At 53.1% G+C, this 16,660-nt stretch overlaps 1 protein-coding gene across 1 annotated transcript in view; it reads left to right on the forward strand.

Annotated features, from left to right (window-relative positions):
• Positions 1–16,660, forward strand: part of CUX2 (cut like homeobox 2) — a 242,604-nt gene that overhangs the window by 186,452 nt on the left and 39,492 nt on the right. The window contains exons 5-7 of the mRNA XM_075012452.1: positions 10,149–10,286; positions 12,781–12,904; positions 14,837–14,913. Coding sequence (XP_074868553.1) covers positions 10,149–10,286; positions 12,781–12,904; positions 14,837–14,913 — 339 coding nt within the window. The remainder of the gene's footprint in view (positions 1–10,148; positions 10,287–12,780; positions 12,905–14,836; positions 14,914–16,660) is intronic.

Consider the following 16,660-nt stretch of genomic DNA (forward strand, 5'->3'; position numbering starts at 1 on the left):
GGTCAGCCGGCGGCTGCAGGGGGTGGTTCAGAGTCAGCCGCGTAGAGAAGGGCTGGCTGAGGGTCTGGTCCCATGGTCCTTCCTCGGGCAGGACTCCTGCTGATTGCAACAAGCAGCATTTGGCCTCTTGATTTCTGTGTCACTGGGACCATTTGCCCAAGCCAGTGCTGCAGGCCCAGGCTCAAAGGGGAAGCAGTCCCTGGGGATTCAGCCACACCCTTGCTGGGTGGGAGGGGGGATGAGGGAGGGTGTGTAACGGGGGCAGCCACATGCGCAGAGCTGGGTGGCGGGAGCATGCGGAGACGGTGGGAGAGTTAAAAGCAGAGGGCGCTCGGGGGCTGGACGCGGTCTCGGTGAACGATGCTCCCGCTTCGCGCCGGCACCGAGCAAGCCGGCCGTCTGGAGTCCCTCTACCGTGCGGCGCGCAGGGCGGCTAGCGGGGGGCGCGGCGGCGTTCTGCAGCTGCTCACGGCAGCTTTGATGGAGTGTGTAATTAGACGTTAACTAGAGTAATGTTCCGTGAGGATCACATGGAGCCGGAACGTTTCAGGACCCAGGAAGGCAAATGAATTATTCAGTGAGTAACTCTGAGTAAGAACAGAAAAGGCGTGTGGGGAAATACAACCCCAAAACCAAGGGCAGCAGGAGCCAAAATGCGTTAGAAACATCAGGCCAAATTTAACTCTGTTCCGTCCTTTTGGCATCAGCTGGGCAGTGTCGGAACAGCAACCGAGCGTTAACGCTGGCCCCGCTTGAGCCCGGTAGTAATCAGAGCAGTGAGGTCAGTGGTTCACAGGCAATAAGGTCTGTGCAGAACTTCCTCCAGGCCACAAACCTCCAGCTAATCCTGCTCCAAAAGTTTGACTAACTCTCGTGTTTGCAGCGGGGTGAGCTGGGAGTGTCAGCTTGAAACCCACACCGAGCCTCTGAGCTTCCGGGGTTTGCCCGTCACTAGGGCTGAAGTGCTGAAGGCCCGTTCCCAAGGGCACAACTTGCATGTACAGACAGTGTAAATTGTATATGGCTACCCCACAGCTCCATGTTCAGCCTGTACTTGGCTCATCTTCAGGCACAATTCCCGTTGGTGCCCAGGAGCCAAATCCTGGGGCATCCTGAGCATTCAGAGCTTTGCTTACATGAGGACTTGGCACAACAAAGACATCCGGGTTTGGCCCTTTGTGATCCCAGCGGCAGGTTAGAGACGGGACCAAACCACGACCCTGCTCCTGGGCAGGGCCACTTCCAGGATCAGGACCTCAAGCCCCTGATGCAGCTACCCCGGACAGGATCAGAATGGGTAGTCTGCAGCCGTCACTCCAAGGTTTGAGGGATCTGCTCCCCTCCACGGTCCTTTACAACCCCCTGGACTCTCAGCTCAGAGCCAAGCAGTATGAGGCCATCCCCCATCAGCTCTTCATTGCCCCAGACAAGCGTGAGCCCCTGTGCATCTGATGAAGTGGGTCTTTGCCCACGAAAGCTGATGCTCCAATAAATCTGTTAGCCTGTAAGGTGCCACAGGACTTCTCATTGTTTTTGCGGATACAGACTAACACGGCGACCCCTCTGATACCTGTGGGAGGGTTGTTCTCACTGCAGTCGATTGTACCAACGTAGCTTGTCCTTTCTTTACCAAGGAATTGGGTTTTCCTGGAAGAGTTACCAAGATTTCCTAAGGGGGCCAAAAACCCAACTCTTGCAGAGGCAGTGAAAGGCTTTCTCAGTTGTCCATGGATTTCTGCTCCTGTGTGCTAGAATAGCATGTAATAGTGCCAGCTAGTGGTTGTATTTGGCATAGGCGGTTTAAGAAAAATGCGAGGCTAATTTTTATTTTTTAGAAAAGACGCTGTGTTGTATCCAAGTATTTAAAAAAAAAAAAAAGAAACAAAAATTAGCTGGTTTGTAAGGCTGGACTCTAGTGAAATCAAAGCAAGATAGTCGTTTAATTAGGGACCGTGGGTGCAAAGAACTTGGTTATTGCCAGGCAAAGCCAATATTGTTTTCATCAGAGGGCTTGTTCCGCACCCGCCGATGTATGCGCCTGATTTCACCAGCATGGGTTGTCTCGCTCGTGCGCAGAAGTACGCACCTGTGGCGGGGTTTGCAGGATTGGGCCTGTAGTCAGTCAGAGACCTCTCCATGTGCTGGGCTGGGACAGGAAGCTGAGGGGTGCAATGTGACAAAAACCTAACACAAGGATCCCACCGAATGATTTTTCCAAGGTCAGGGATTCCATCCTCTTTATTGCGAATGGCTTTTCCTAAGCGCCCAGCCTCAGGGTTCTTTATGTCCAATGCTAATTGATTTCTAAGGGCTTGGCTGCACTGTTTTTTGTGGGGGAAAAACCTTTTTTCTGTGAGGGGGGAAAAAAAGCCCTCCACACTGCAGAGCCTGCTGTTCTGGAATAACAGGGCATTTAACTTGAAATTGGAACTCCACCAAAACAAACCGTCACCCCCGCCAGGTTCAAAATAGAATCAGTGTGTACTAAACAGAGGTAATTACCACTTAATTGGCCTCCATGGAGGAATCCCATCATTGCTCTTATTTCGAAATTGGGTTCTCTAGTGTGAACGCTCAGTTTGGAAAGGCTCTTGCGGCGTGAACGCTGTTTTCAGAAATAACTTATTTCAACGCTAGAACATCAAAATAAGTTATTTTTGAAAAACCCTGCAGTGTTGACATTAGCCCAACAATAAAAGGGTCTGGTACTGCCTCACCTAAGGGTTTGTCTACACTTCCATGAAAATCGACCCAGTCAGGTTGACTGCAGACCCCCAGACAGATCAATTTTGCACATCTGGTAAAGTCTCACGAAATGTATCTGTCTGGGGGCCGGCGGTCAACCCCAGTTCTCCATGCTATTGCGAGGAGTAAGGGAGGTTGATGGAAGAAATGCCCCCGTCGATATTCCTTGATGAAGGCAGTCGCAAAAGTTGATTTCTGCTACATCGATTCTAACTACGCGATTGCCGCAGCTAGAATTGCACAGCTGAAATCGACTTTCAGGTCTAATGTAGACCCAGCCCTGAGTCAGTGGGAAGTTTTGCCATTAACTTCTCTGGCAGCCTATCAGACTCAAAAGTGTGCTGCATCGGTGGACTGATCAACCCTCAGGGACAACAGTGAGTTGCATCCCTCGAAATGCAGGATGTCTCAGACAGGCGGATGGCGGTCACGGTTGGCCAGATCAGATCAGCGGTGCTGGCCAAATTAAAGGACATATTCAATTTCAAACGCAGTTTTAAAATTTTGATTTGAGGCAAGTTGATTTTATGCCTCTGTTGCCTACCTGGGCAGCAGCCTTGTAGCCCACAGAAGACATAAAACTCCTCTCTCATGCAGGGTAGCTGGGACGGTGTGATAGTACGCTGTTTTTAAGTTCAGCCGTTTTCTTTGGAGATGCCCAGGTCCAAAAATATGTAATCAAAATTCAAACCACTCACAACCAGAGCAGAAGGGTTTAGGAAATGTGCCACCTTTATCTCAGCGAAGTCATGGCTGCTGGAAGAAGCTAGGTGGATATGTTGATACAGACAAATCCCTGTTGAGTTTTATTACACAGGGTAGTGGTTTACATTTTTGCTATTATGTTATTTCTTGTTAAAAAAACACAGAGGAATTTGCCATAACAGCCTGGGTCATTTGGCCTGTTTAGCTTTGTATTCGGCATTGGCTGTTCCCTGGTGCTCCCTTGCCAGCAAGAAAAGACCCAGATAATTTGCTGAACCAGTGTGTTCAGTGGGAGTGAGGTGGGAAGTCCTTCTCACTCCTGCAGTCTATCATCTTTGGCCCCGGAGCTTGAGGTTTAATTACCTCTATCGTTATCATAGCTTGCGTAGCTGCAAATGTTATTAATGGCTGTAAAATTATCCTTTTTAAAATCAGCCATGCTGTATGTCTTCAGATGATGACCCTCTACAGCTGTGAATTCCAGAGGTGGCCTGTGTGGAGTGGGAACGTCTGGCTTCCCTTCGTGGCTGTAAATGTATGGCCCTCTGATTTCATCGAACGTCACTTTCCACTAATGTGTGCCAGCTTTTGATGCAAGGGTTAATTTCTAATGTGCCACAGCTAAGCAGGAATCCTGAATCCACTCTCCTCCTGTTTCTTTACTATTGTTTCTTTGTCCAGGCATAATGCATCAGTTATAGCAACGAATCAGATTTATTCAGTACTCCCGTACAGTAATGGGGCGCCCTTCCGTAGCTGCCTTCAATCCAAGGATCTCAGCGTTTTATGAACTTTATTTGCATTTATTTATTTATTTATTTAGATTTTTAAAAAACAAAAAATTCACCTAGCCAAAGCGCATGACACCTAAGACACCGGTAATAATACAACCAAATCTAAGTAGCATTAAAGTCCTCAGTCTCACAGGGTCTGAGCCGGCCAGCCCCCTCCAGGACCGCCTTGCTGACCTATCGTCATCGGGTGTCTCCCCCGCAGTCCTATCAAGCAGGAGTCTCTTGCGGCATGTCTGGAAGGTCAGCCAAGGAGTTTCGCCTCCTAGCATCCTGGTGCAATCACAGGATCGGCTGATGTTATTTTCATGTAACGTAGGGAAACTGAGGCACCGAGCAGTTAGCGGCATGGGTGCTGGGTGTGAGTCCAAGGAAAGCATTCCCTTCCCTGCCTCTGACCCACCTCCGGACAACTGGGCCCTTTTCCCCAGCTTCGTCTCCCCCCTTCCCTGCCACGAGCTTCCTGCTGCTCAGCACCTCCCTTCTCCGAGGGACAAGAGCCGGTAGCCATGCAGATGGCCAGCAGACTGCTACTGGGGTCAGCAGCTCAGTGGCGGGGGGTGCTGTCAGGGCAGAAGTTCCTGGCACTTGAGAAAGCGGCTAGCTCAGCCCAGCCTGATTCTGGGAGCACTGAGGCTGGCCCAGTGCTCAGAGCGCTTGGTGGCTTGAGCCAGCCTGATGCTCAGGGACCAGGGGAGCAGTGCGGTGTGGTGGGGGAGGTAAACAGCGGCGGCTTGGCCCAATGTGGGTGTGGCTCCTCTGGTCCGGGGAGCCCCTGGGGGGTTCCATTCCAGCATCCAGGGGTGATGGCTTTGCCTCCCCAAGGCGGGGTTCATCCACTGCCCTTAGATAAAGGTATTATTTTCATGACCGGTAGTTGCTTCTGCTCTGGGGCCTCCCATAGGGGACACACTGGGCCTGGCTTTTTATTGCCCGAGGCCGGAGCTGTGAGGGCCCAGAAGCTCTGAAAAGCGGGGCCAAGGGTTCTAAATTGGGGCATCCGAAATTCATCGATACTAAGGCCAGAAGGGCCCCTGGAGATCAGCTCGTCCAGCGTCCCGGGCAGCACAAGCCGGAGGCCTGCCCCACAGTAGTCCCCAGAGCAGAAAACAGCCCTTCTCGACTGAATTGCCCAGGTCTCTTGGTAAAGGGCTCCACTTGGGAAAATTTGGCCTCAGTGCCTTGCTCAGTGGATTAGGCCTGGTGGAGCTCCTGAGCCAGAAGCAAGAGCCCAGTGATCTTTCCCTGGCTAAGGGGGCAGTGGGAGTCCCATTGTAAGCCCTGGCGTTCGTGGGTTCCTTCCTCTCAATCGTTTTTGCCAGGGATTCCAACCAGATTTCAGACCGGGCAAAATTGGGCTTGACTCACTCCAAGTTTAAGCCAGGCACGAGAGGAGAGTCCACTGGAATCAGAGTGTTCTGTTGAGGTAGAACAGGTGCAAGTGAGTGAGCACCCAAGACGGCTGCAGGCGCAGGAGGCGTGCCGGGGAACCATCAGGACAGCCAGGGAAAGGGAAACTAGGGGAACCATCTTTTCATCCACAGACCAAGCAGAGAACGAGCAACAGCTGGTGAGCTTCCACCACCTCGGTCAAAACCAGCGTTCCCTGTAAACTGAGCAGTTGGGTGGCCACCCAGGAGAGACTCGTGCCAGTCGGCAGCAGGTGTTTTATGGTGGTGCACATTTGTGCGTGCCTTGGTGCACAGAACAAAATTTATTCCACCCTGGATGGAAAACCCGAGAGGGGACACTGGTCACCACCTCTTGAATCTGGACGGAACCCTCTTTCAAGGTTAGCCTCTAAGTCCAGAGCTCCTGGATTGTGTTCTTTACTTTGGCACTGACTCCCCTTGACCAGTCACTTTCTGTGCCTTGCGTTGACCAGTGGATCAGCTGCACTAGAATAGCACAAAAGAGCCTTAAAGAGTTTCGAGACTGATCTGACATCAGTGTTGTGTGTTTGACTCATGGCTGCAGAGGAGGAAGGTGAACGCAAGAGCTCTGATCCACCCTTGAGTGTGTTATTTTCTTTCTTCCCTGCTATAATTATCATCAGAACAAGCTTTCCTTTTCTTGGTTCTTGCTGAGATAAGGGAATTTGGAGTGATTCTTTATACAGCTGTTTTGACTGTCGTGCGAAACTAGCTCAACACATTTAAAAGCAAACAGAAGGCTTCCCCCCCCCTCCACTTGTGTACCTTAGTCGCTCTGCCTGACATTTAGCTGATGCCTCAAATAATTCTTCAAGACAAAGTAAATGGGATTTGCTTTGATACAGCGATTCTTCAGTTACCGGCATTTTAAGTATGCATAATTTGACAGTCTTCCCATTGTTTGGCCTTTTATTTCTGTAAAGGAAACCGCCCGGCTGTGTTTCAAAATGAACACCAATGGCTTCTCTGGAATTTGGCAGACATGGGGGTTGCATGAAGAAATTAATGGAGAATAGTTTTCATAGACTAATGGTGGCAAGAGATGGGAAAGGACCAGCATGCTCAACAGGCATGGGGACAGTGCAGGGATATAGACCTATTGTTCACCCTGAGGGCATGCGAGCTCTTCTGAAAACCAAGTGGTAGATTCCCTGGGGAAGATTCATCATTGGTGTACCTCAGTGAAGATAGTGGAAAGCATTTGGCTCATCTCGCTAGAATAAAAAAGTCCAGATATCAGACGAAGGCCTTCATTTTTGCACGCCTACTAATTCTGCTCACTTAGTGCAGTTTTACACCTTGAAAAATGTAGACTTGGCTAAAGGTACATTGAAAATTTGACCCAATGGGTTTTATCCAAAGCCCCTTGAGGACTAGGGAGACACTCGCATTGACTTTGGTAGGAGTCGGCTCAGGTCTTCCATGCATAAAGTCCAAGTAGACATTGAAAGGTATCAAAGGAGCATTTTTGGTCTTTGACAAATATTTGCTTCAGTTTGATTTTTTGTCTTAGAAAATGTGTGGAGCCAATTTTCTCTTCCCCTCTTCCTCTGGATTTTTTCTTCATAAGTTGGAGCTTTCAAGTTTATCTTCTGGGGAGACTTTAGGTTCCCAAGAGGCAGGCTGGAGGAGGAGGGTTAGCTGGGTGAGTAACCCAAGGAAATGGCCCTATATAGGCAAAGAACATCTCCCGCAATTAGGTGAAAGAGTCTCCTTTGTCTTGTGCAATGGACCAAGGGTCACCTGCCCAAGGGAATGATGCACCAAATCAACGAGCTGCAATTTACAGGGATGACTACTTTACAAGTCCGGCATGGAGCGTTTCTAGCTGTTGCTGTTGAGTCTGGCAGTGGCAGTGCATGTCCGGTGAGATCCTGCTCCAGTTAAGGGTTACGGGCAAAGCACCCGCTGAATTCAATGGAAGCCAGGTCAGGCCTAAACTCAGCTTCTTACCTCCATTGCAGCATCGGTCCTGGTTGCTGACGAGATGGCGGTCATTCTAATAACTCACCCACTGGGGTGTTTGTTCAGTTTTTGGAGAGGCATTGAGGGGCGCCCCAGAAATATGGTACAAGCCCCTTTAGCCAAAAGGCTAAGGGACCTCCAAACACTTCCAATAACCATCTGATGAAGCGGGTCTTTGCCCACGAAAGCTTATGCTCCAAAATATCTGTTAGTCTGTAAGGTGCCACAGGACTTCTTGTTCTTCTTGACGCTACAGACTAACACGGCTACCTCTCTGACTCAAATAACCAGGCTCTGATGTGTAGACACAGCTAGGATTTTCAGGTAAAGGGGACTTGGATAGCTGATATTTAATTTTGCACGTGCCCAGCTTTCTACATGTGAATAGTCCCATTGACTGCAATCAGGCTGGTTAGTCATGATTGCAAAGGTAAGTGTGTGGAAGACTGGGGCCTACGTATATAAATATACAGGGCTACCAAAATCCTGGCAAGCGTCCAGGGGTCAAATCCTGCTGCTTCTGGGTGAAATTCTCCCTGTGCCAAAGACAAGCACACGCAGAGGACTTACTCCAGGTCTACCTCTGTGAAGAAGATGAGAACCTGGCCCAGCGGGCTCCTCGCAGGAGTAAGCCAGTCAGGCTGGGTCTACGCTACAGAGTTTTGTCGACAGAAGGCCCCTCTGTCGACATAACTCAGAGAGCGTCTACGCATTTAAAACATTCTATCAACAGAACTCCTCATTTTCCTTGACAGTATTAGTCCTCGAAAATTTGAGGCACAACAACGTCAGGATAGCGTACTGTCGACAAACGTGCAATGTGGACAAGTCTGTCGACAGAGAGGGCTTCCGGTTTCCTGTCAGCACTCTTGGCACCAGAGGGCAGTGCAGTCTGGCAGTTCTCTGTGGACAGAGCGAGCTGTGTGTAGATACAGTCTGTTCTGTTGAGATTTCCCTGTCGACGGTGATTTCTGTCGACAGATGCTTCTAGTGTAGACATGGCCTCAGGGTGAGGCCCTGTATCCCACTGAATTGCCCCATCTAGGATTCCAAACTGACATTGCGCCTTCTTGGCTCCCCTCTGCCAAATGCGGCCAGTTCTGTACAGCAAGACAAACGAGATGTCAGTGAGGCCGTCCAGGCGGCTGTGGCGAGCTGGCACCGTTGGCTACTACCGCCTGTAATTATTCTGCGTCCGATACCGTCGTGGGCTGAGGGAGTTGTTTATAGCAACTGAGCTGGGTTTTATTGCCAGTCATGTGGCAGTTGGATTTGTGCCATAGGCGTGCGGTGAAAGAGAAGGTCTTGCTGTCATCCAATTCCCTCTTTATCCAACTTTTTGACCTCTGAGAAGTTGATTCTATTTTCCCCCCCTTTTCCTCCACCCAAAAAGAAGAAATTAACCTGGCTCAATAGGAGGCATTTTCTTGAACTTATTAAAAATCCAGACTTGTAAATTAATTTGTTCATGTTGTACAATGGCAGTGCAGATGGACTCATTAGCATGCACACAACAAATAATTATAGATGAATTTTTAGCTGGCCTGCTTAATGGGCTTGCTGGGTTAATTATGTCAATGTATAATTACATCAGCCCAGGGAGACATAATGGCACACCCTGCTGAGCAGACACTAGCTAATGATGGTGTAATGCTGACAGAGGGAAGACATACTGTTCTGAGTACACCTGCTTACCTCTGCACAAACTGCTATTGTCTCTGCCTGCCTTCTCCTAAATAAACAGGGAGGCTCAAGAGTGTGGCTTGCTGGCTGCTGCTGGAGCGGGTTACCGGGTGGGAACGGAGGGCCATGTGAGCAGGCAGAGTCCTGCAGGCCTGGGATGAAAGGCTGGATTCTCACAGCACCTAGGAGTGCGCTGGGTCTTGAACCACGCTCAGTGGCTTGCAGGAAGGACGGTCTCGAAGACACCGTGTTTGGATTCTCATCATGCTCCAAAGCCCGGCGCCATGTCCGTGGCACCGAGGCCGAGTGTCCCAGTGGGTGGTTTGTGTACGCACCACCTGGGCCTGGAGGTGATGGGCAGCCGGGCTGTCAAAGATAGGGACCTAAATCCAGAGCGATCCGCCTGCTTGACCGCAGTCACTCTGCGCTGAGGCTGGTGTCTCTGAGAGCAGCGTCTGGCCCCTCTCGTTGAGGAAGGCGGCTGCTCTGTGCACTCTGTGGAGAAGTGGTAATGGAGGGTTGCATGAGTGAGCCCTCCTGCCCTGCCTGGCGCGTGGGACATTGTGAGCGCGCAGGGAATGCGGCCAGCAGCTCGCGCCTATCTGCCATGGCCAGCACCGTCTGGAGCCACCGCCTGCTCAGGGAGGCCCATGTGCCCATGACGCAGACCGCCTCGATGCAGGGCAGAGAACCAGTGACTGTCGTGTCGGTCCCCGGACGTGCATGCTTGGATCCAGGCTGCAAGCGTCTGCGTTGTTCCTGGGTGTCGCAGGGGGCGGCTGGCTGCCCGCCACTGCCCCTCACCGCCTGCCTTGCTCCTCTTTAGACCCCGTTCCTGTCCTGGAGGCGGCACAGAGCTTAGAAGAGAGGCTGCAGCAGCTGCAGTGCCCCGACCCCGCAATCCCACCCCTCAAGGAGCTCAACAGGCCGCGGAAGAAGCATCCGGAGCTCCTTGGCGCCAAAGGTACCGGCCGCTCCTCCTGCCCTGGTGTGGCCTTGTCCTCTTGCCCCCAGTGCGGGGGCAGGCAGCGGCTTTGCAGGCCTCCAGGGGAGTTTCTAGCTGGGAAATAATCACCACCCTTTGTGCATGTGTGGGGCAAATCCTCCGCCCTGTGCCCCACCCACCTGCAGGGATCTGGGTAGGGGACACCCGGCCATCTGCGGCAGGGAGCTTTCCCGCACGCTGCCTCAGGCCTCGCTCGCCGGGTCTGGGCCAGCCCAGCAGTTCCAGGGCAGGAGCCGCATCATGGGCTTTTGTTCCCAACCAGCTTGGTCCCTTCCAAGGCAGTTGTCTTCCAGACCCCGGCTCCGCGAGGAAGGCTGGGAGGAGCTCCCTGTACCTCACTCACCTCCTCTGCTGGGCTCCCTGGTGGCATCCCCTCGGGCGTCTCTCTGCCCAGGGAGGGGCAGCCTGGTCTGATCTGTGCTGGCAGGTGCCTGTCACTTAACCCTCCCCTCCCCAGCCTGGAATCCTCCCCCGTGGCGCGTGGGTGGGTTGTTCTGTTTGACACATGCCTGGTCCTGTGCGTCTCCGGTGATTTGTCGGGTGCCCTCTACTTCCATTCACGTCACGGGACCCGACACTGGAAGTGGAAGGAGCTGCACTGATTTGCTCCCCGCCGATCACCTTGAAAGGCCCTGGGCAGCTAGGGAGCGGAGTCAGCAGCAAAAGTGTTATCTAGGGCGGCCCCCCGCCAGGCCAGGTTCTTTGCAGTAATGCCACGTGCTCAGTTCTTTCTCCGCCAGTGCGGTTCTTTGCCCAGGGCCCCTCTGCAAACCCCCGTGAAGTCGCACCCCGGGTGGAGAAAAAGAACAGGAAACAGATGAACTCTCAGGAATGTTCATTAGCTACAGCACAGTTAACAGTGGGGGACTCGGTCAGAATAAAAATCCCAGACCAGTTCCTCGCCTGGTGTAATTTAACAGTAAGACACAGAGTTTGTCAGCCGCGGATCGCAACTGACTTTACAAAGGAGACAGTGCCCTGTTTTACAGATGGGGAAACTGAAGCACAGAGCAGAGAAGGAGCTCGCCCACTGTCACCCAGCAGGCCCCTGGCAGAGTCAGGAATCAGATCCAGGTTTCCTGCGTTTCCCTTTGGTGTTCTACCCACTAGGCCACATAGCGCTGTTGATGTGAGGAAGTTGTACAGACGGACGTCAGCTGAAAATCTGGCCTTGTGCTGTCAACAGACCTTTGTTTCTTATTGACACCTCTGATGGTTAAAGCCCTAAAAGCGCCTGAATTGGCTTATTTTGCCCTTCACGCAGCTCGCCTGGTGTTTTGCCTATCGGCAATGCAGGCAGGCGCTTCCAGAGCTCACTGCAGTCAGTTTCCCGGTCCGGTTCCCAGTGCAGCAGCATTTGGGGTGCAAACCGCTTTGGGCTGAGACTGTGTTTGCTGGGCCCAAGAAGATGCAGCTGGATCCTGCCTGGTGCACAGGGACTGGGAAGGGGCTCGGCAGGGAAAACAAGAACTCCGCTTTGTGTCCCGGTTCCAACACCTGTTTTCCTTCTGCATTGGAACACCCTCCAGAGCACTCCACCAAACGTGTCAAAGAACAAGAGCGAGCGAGCGAGCGAGCCCGCCTCCTGCCAGCAGCCCCAGCGGTGGGATGTTGGAGATGCAGGTTGGAGCTCCTCACCTTCCTATTACACCAAGTGATGGAGCTGGAGTTGCTTGACGTTGTATCAATGCTATTTGTTGGGCCAGAGAGGCAGAGTCTCGCTCCGTGAGCTGGGTCTGGTTGGGGATGTATGTGTTGCTCTGGTATTGATCAGAGATGCCAGCCTGGGTCTCAAAAACTTCCCTCCCAAAGTTTCTTTGAACCTTGTCAGTTTTCCTCAGAAACTTTTGGTTTTGACCAACTGACATTTCATGGTGAAAAACCCCTTTTTGACACTAAATAAATAAATCCCAGCCAGCTCTGTACAGAGGAGGCTAAGGAATACTGGCTTCCAGTGCTGTAGCCCAGAATGCTATACTCTTCCAGCCCCCAACACACACACACAAATCCCATGAAAATTGCAGCTGCACAGGGTGTAAATGGATCTTGAGAGCTTTATACGCAGAAGATTGGTTTAATGCAGACATCCTGTGCTCCAGGTTGGAGACGCAGCGTAGGATAGCTCAGACAGCTTGGCTGGTCATTTGCAGACCTTGCTGCCACTAGCAGCTGAAGTGGCTTGAATGAGACTATTAGCAGATATAAGCCAGCTGGGAAGCTGCCACTTTGACAGGCTTCAGGCTGCACTCAGGATCTCATGCCCTGCTGTGATCCTCTAACGCAATTGACCAGTGGAATCTGGAGAAGGTATTAAGTCTGTGGCTGAAGTTCTGGAAATCGATTCGTTACCCCCGGAGGTTGAGCTCTTGCCCCCCAGAAGAAGCGGTTGCTTTTTCACTTCTTCTCTCGTGCTGCTTATGCGATTTTTTTTTTTTCTCCCTGCCCCCTGCAGAGCAACGAGGGGGAACGTCCCCAGCTGGGCTCGCTGCGTCGGAAGGAGCCAGGCTCGCGAGCGTCAACAGCAGAGCGCTTTTCAGCGACGCCTTGCTGCAGAGAAATGAAGCCGAAAAACAGAAGTACGTGAGTAATGGGGGATAAGCCTAAAACGAGATAAGCAAATAGGATCTAGAGGTGCCTGGGTGGGAGTGGGAGTGTCTGTCTGTCTGTCCGCCTACAGATCCGTCTGTCTTCTTTATAGCTCACCATACAGCTCTGTCTATCCACCCTAAGCGTGTCTCTCCTGCTGAGCATTTAATCAGTGCTCCTTCCTCTTGCAAGCTGGGCTGAAGTTTGCACATCCTGCCCTGGCAACACCGATCCAAACTCTGAGCCTGTGTCACACCAGGCCCCATCCACAGCCCTCTGCCCCTCCTGCGTGCCTCAACCGTCTCCTCTGCCCTAGAGGATTCTGACTGGCCCCAGCCCCTTGGCCCAAGAGGCCAAAGCTGCCTAAGGGATTTGGGTTCCCATGTGTCATTCCCTGGGGTCACTGACATCCTCAGCCCTGGCGTCCCAGCATAGACAGCAGTAGAGTGGCCCCAAAGGGCCTGTGGCATGTCTGGTTCAGTCCGACCCAGTGTGAGCACTAAGTCACTTTGACCAGTCCCTCAGGGACGATGAGGCTCTGGTGACGCTCGCTGGGAATGCTCTTCTCCCCCTTGTCTCTGGTATGTAGGTTTCCTTGCCTCGCAGGCCGGCTGGCAGCACAGTCAGCTCTGGCAGGGGAGCCGAGTTTGAATCTCTCAGCAGAAGAGGGGACTGGCCCTGCCCTAAGAGACTTTTTTACCCAGTGAAGTTCCATTAGGCTGGATTTGGTCCGTCGGGCTCATCTCCAGATGCCGGGCTCTGAGAGTCCCCTAGGGCTCTGGAGGCAGCTTTTCAAGCCTGCCATGGACGCCATCTCCAACCAGGGCTGCTGAGGAGAGAAAAGGGAGCCCTGGACCATCCACAGGAACTCTGCCCCCCACTGCCGCCATCCGGCCAGTGCAAACTAGATAGAAAGAAGCACCCCCACCAGCCTGGGGAGAGATGCCCGGTTGGCACAATTTGTCCGAGGGAGAGACCTGTTTGCACGCTGCATTTGGAGTCCGGCGTGTGAGTTGGTTGTGCTGGAGAGTGAAGGAGCCTGTTAATGGCACGTACTCCCTTCTGGGTCATTTCCACTCTGGCAGGAACTCCACAAGAGCCGAGTGGATTTTCTCTTCTTCGCTCGCTCACTGTTATGTATCGATAGGTAGATCTGAAATTCTTTTCACCAATTTTTGTCAAGAAGTTTATTTCTGGACCGAGATCCAGCATGCCAAGTTTTTCAGCCCGAAGTGATTTTTTTACAGCCGGGGCTATAAACCCCTGGAAAGAGAGGTTTTTAATGGAAATGCGGACTGTTCCCGCAGCAGGAAAACCTCTGGGCTGCAATAGGCGCATAAATTTCCTGGGGAAGCTTCTGAATGATGGCTTTTAAGTACCTGGTCAGAGAGAGAAATTAGCAGATCGATGGCCGGGTGTGAATGAAGCTGAGCTGCGACTGCCTTTCCCACCCTTGGGAGAGACAGCAGCTGCCTCTCAGAGCGGGAGGTGGACGTGGGATGGTAAAGGCCAGTACAGTGTACCGATAAGAATTGGCCTGTATATGGATTGTCCCTTTTGCACCCCCCATCTGCAGCATGGATGGGCCCTCCCAGCAGGGTCACCAATGGGGGCTGGGGTGGGGTAGGGTGATAAGAGGGGCAGGTGCCCTGGGGCTTGGCAATTTAAATGGCCCTGAGGCTCCTGGCTGCTGCACCAGCAAAGGGCAGGGGCTGGATGGGGGGAGTCTGGCTTTGGCCGAAAGGCCCCTCACTTCCAGAGCCCGGAGCCATCCCCTTCCACCCCTTCCTAAGAACCTCAACATCACGGTAAGTCCTGGCCGTTACGTTCACCCCTGGTGGGTGGACGGCCTCACCCAGGGCCGGGGTTAGCTGTGTGGGAGCCCAGCAGGCGACCGCTGACACCAGCTCTTCTCTCCACAGAGGACTGCAGGAAGCACAGATCACTCTGGCGGCGAGGCTGGGGGAAGCAGAGGAAAAGATCAAGGTGCTACACGCAGGTACTGAAAGATGTGAAGTCCCAGTGTCACACCTGGGTTGGGCTCCTGAGCCCGGCTTCCTTCTGGCTTCCCTTAGAAGTCGGGAGATCCCAACATTTGGGGGGCCGGGGGGCGGCTCGGTTATGCTTGGCCATTTCTCAGCCCTCGGCGCCCTCCTGGCCGAGCAGCCCGGAGTCACACCTGCATGCCACAGGGAGAATGTGCGGTGGAGGCAGCTGCCTGGCCCCAGCCTCGGGCACGCATTCAGTATGTACTTTAGGAGCCCCGCTCTACCCAAGCAAGGGCCTGCTCCGAGCCACAGTAACCAGAGGGTCTCGCTGATGTCTGTGGGAAGTGGATCTTCGCCAACCTTCCCTGTAAGCCGTGCGCAGGTACGGCTGCCAGGAGAGAGTCAGACGCCGCCAGCCGATGAGCATTGCGCCCCCAGCCGGGTGGTTTGTTTCCGTCGGTGGTGCCAGCTGCACCCCGCCTCTACACGCACTGGTTGTTCTGCACGGGGGTGGAAAAGTGGAGCGGGAACGTTGGCGCTCAAAGGGCTTTACCAAGGAAGTCGGCGTCGTTATCCTCGTTTTACTGATGGGGAAGTTGAGGCACAGAGGGGAGCGACTTGCCTAAGCCCAGCAGCAGAGCCAGGGATATAATCCAGCTCTCCTGGGCTCCGGGCCGGTGCTCTTTCTACGAGAGCAGTGTGACTCCATTGACTCAGTTAGGCCTAGGACTGCTGGCCCCAAGGTGGAGTGCCTGGCCCCTAGAGCCCCCCCAGCCAGAGGGGAAATGGCAACCACTCTGGTTCTGCCACCGGAGGGAGCTGCAGGCAGGACGTGGCTGAGCCTCTGTGTTTCACCGGCCTGCCATGGCCTCAGACACTCTCGTGTTCCTTGCGCACAGGGCTGGCCGGCAGCCTGGGATCAGTAGCTGCCTAGAGGCAGGTGAGTAGAGGCTACTGTGCCCCTTTGTCGTGCCACACAGCTCTGGCTGTCCCTGCGGGTTTCTCCCGTAGGCAGGGACGTGCTCAGAGCATCTGCCCTGCTCCGCTGCTGCCGGGTATAGGCCTCGCACATCCTGGGTTTGGCACGCACACGGCCACGGTGCAGGAGGAGGGGCACGCTGAGCCAGGAACCCCCTCCTGGTGGTGTGGTACCCACAGCCATTGGCTGGGCTCTGGCCACCGGAGGTTAGAAGGGGAGGAGGTCTGGGTACCACCAAGGCAGATGAGCTTTATAGGGTGGTACAAGGTGGATGGGATGAAATTAAGTGGAGGAAGAGTGGGCTACATCCTGCCTCCAGGTAGGCCAATGACTGCACTGCCATTGGCTTCTCTAGGGCCAGGCCGTAGCCCCTTTCCAGAACTAACTTTATGGAAGTATCAGCTTCAGCTCTCCCCAGGTAGGAGTGGAAACTACTGTGGATACTGAATTAGGAGAGAGAGAGGGTCAGACACTCAGCTGGGATAAATCAATGCAGCTCCATTAGCTTCAGCAGAGCGAGGTTGGGTCACTGGAGCTGACAACTCGCCCCAGACTGTAGCATGAGGAATGGGCCTAGGCGATCTCTCCAGGTTTCCTTTCGCTAGTTCTCGTGCTCTATTTCTGCTGCTGTGGGAACCCAGAAAGTTTCTGGGGCGTGAAAAACATTCATCCCTTCTCTGGGCTAGCTGAGCATTTCGGGAGCTCCGAAAAGGTGCGGGTAGAAACTCTCTTAACTGGCCCTAAATTCTCCAAACATGGTAACTTTTTGGAAGCCTGTT

Source organism: Carettochelys insculpta, chromosome 18 (assembly GCF_033958435.1).
Source record: "Carettochelys insculpta isolate YL-2023 chromosome 18, ASM3395843v1, whole genome shotgun sequence".
Taxonomy (NCBI): domain Eukaryota; kingdom Metazoa; phylum Chordata; order Testudines; family Carettochelyidae; genus Carettochelys; species Carettochelys insculpta.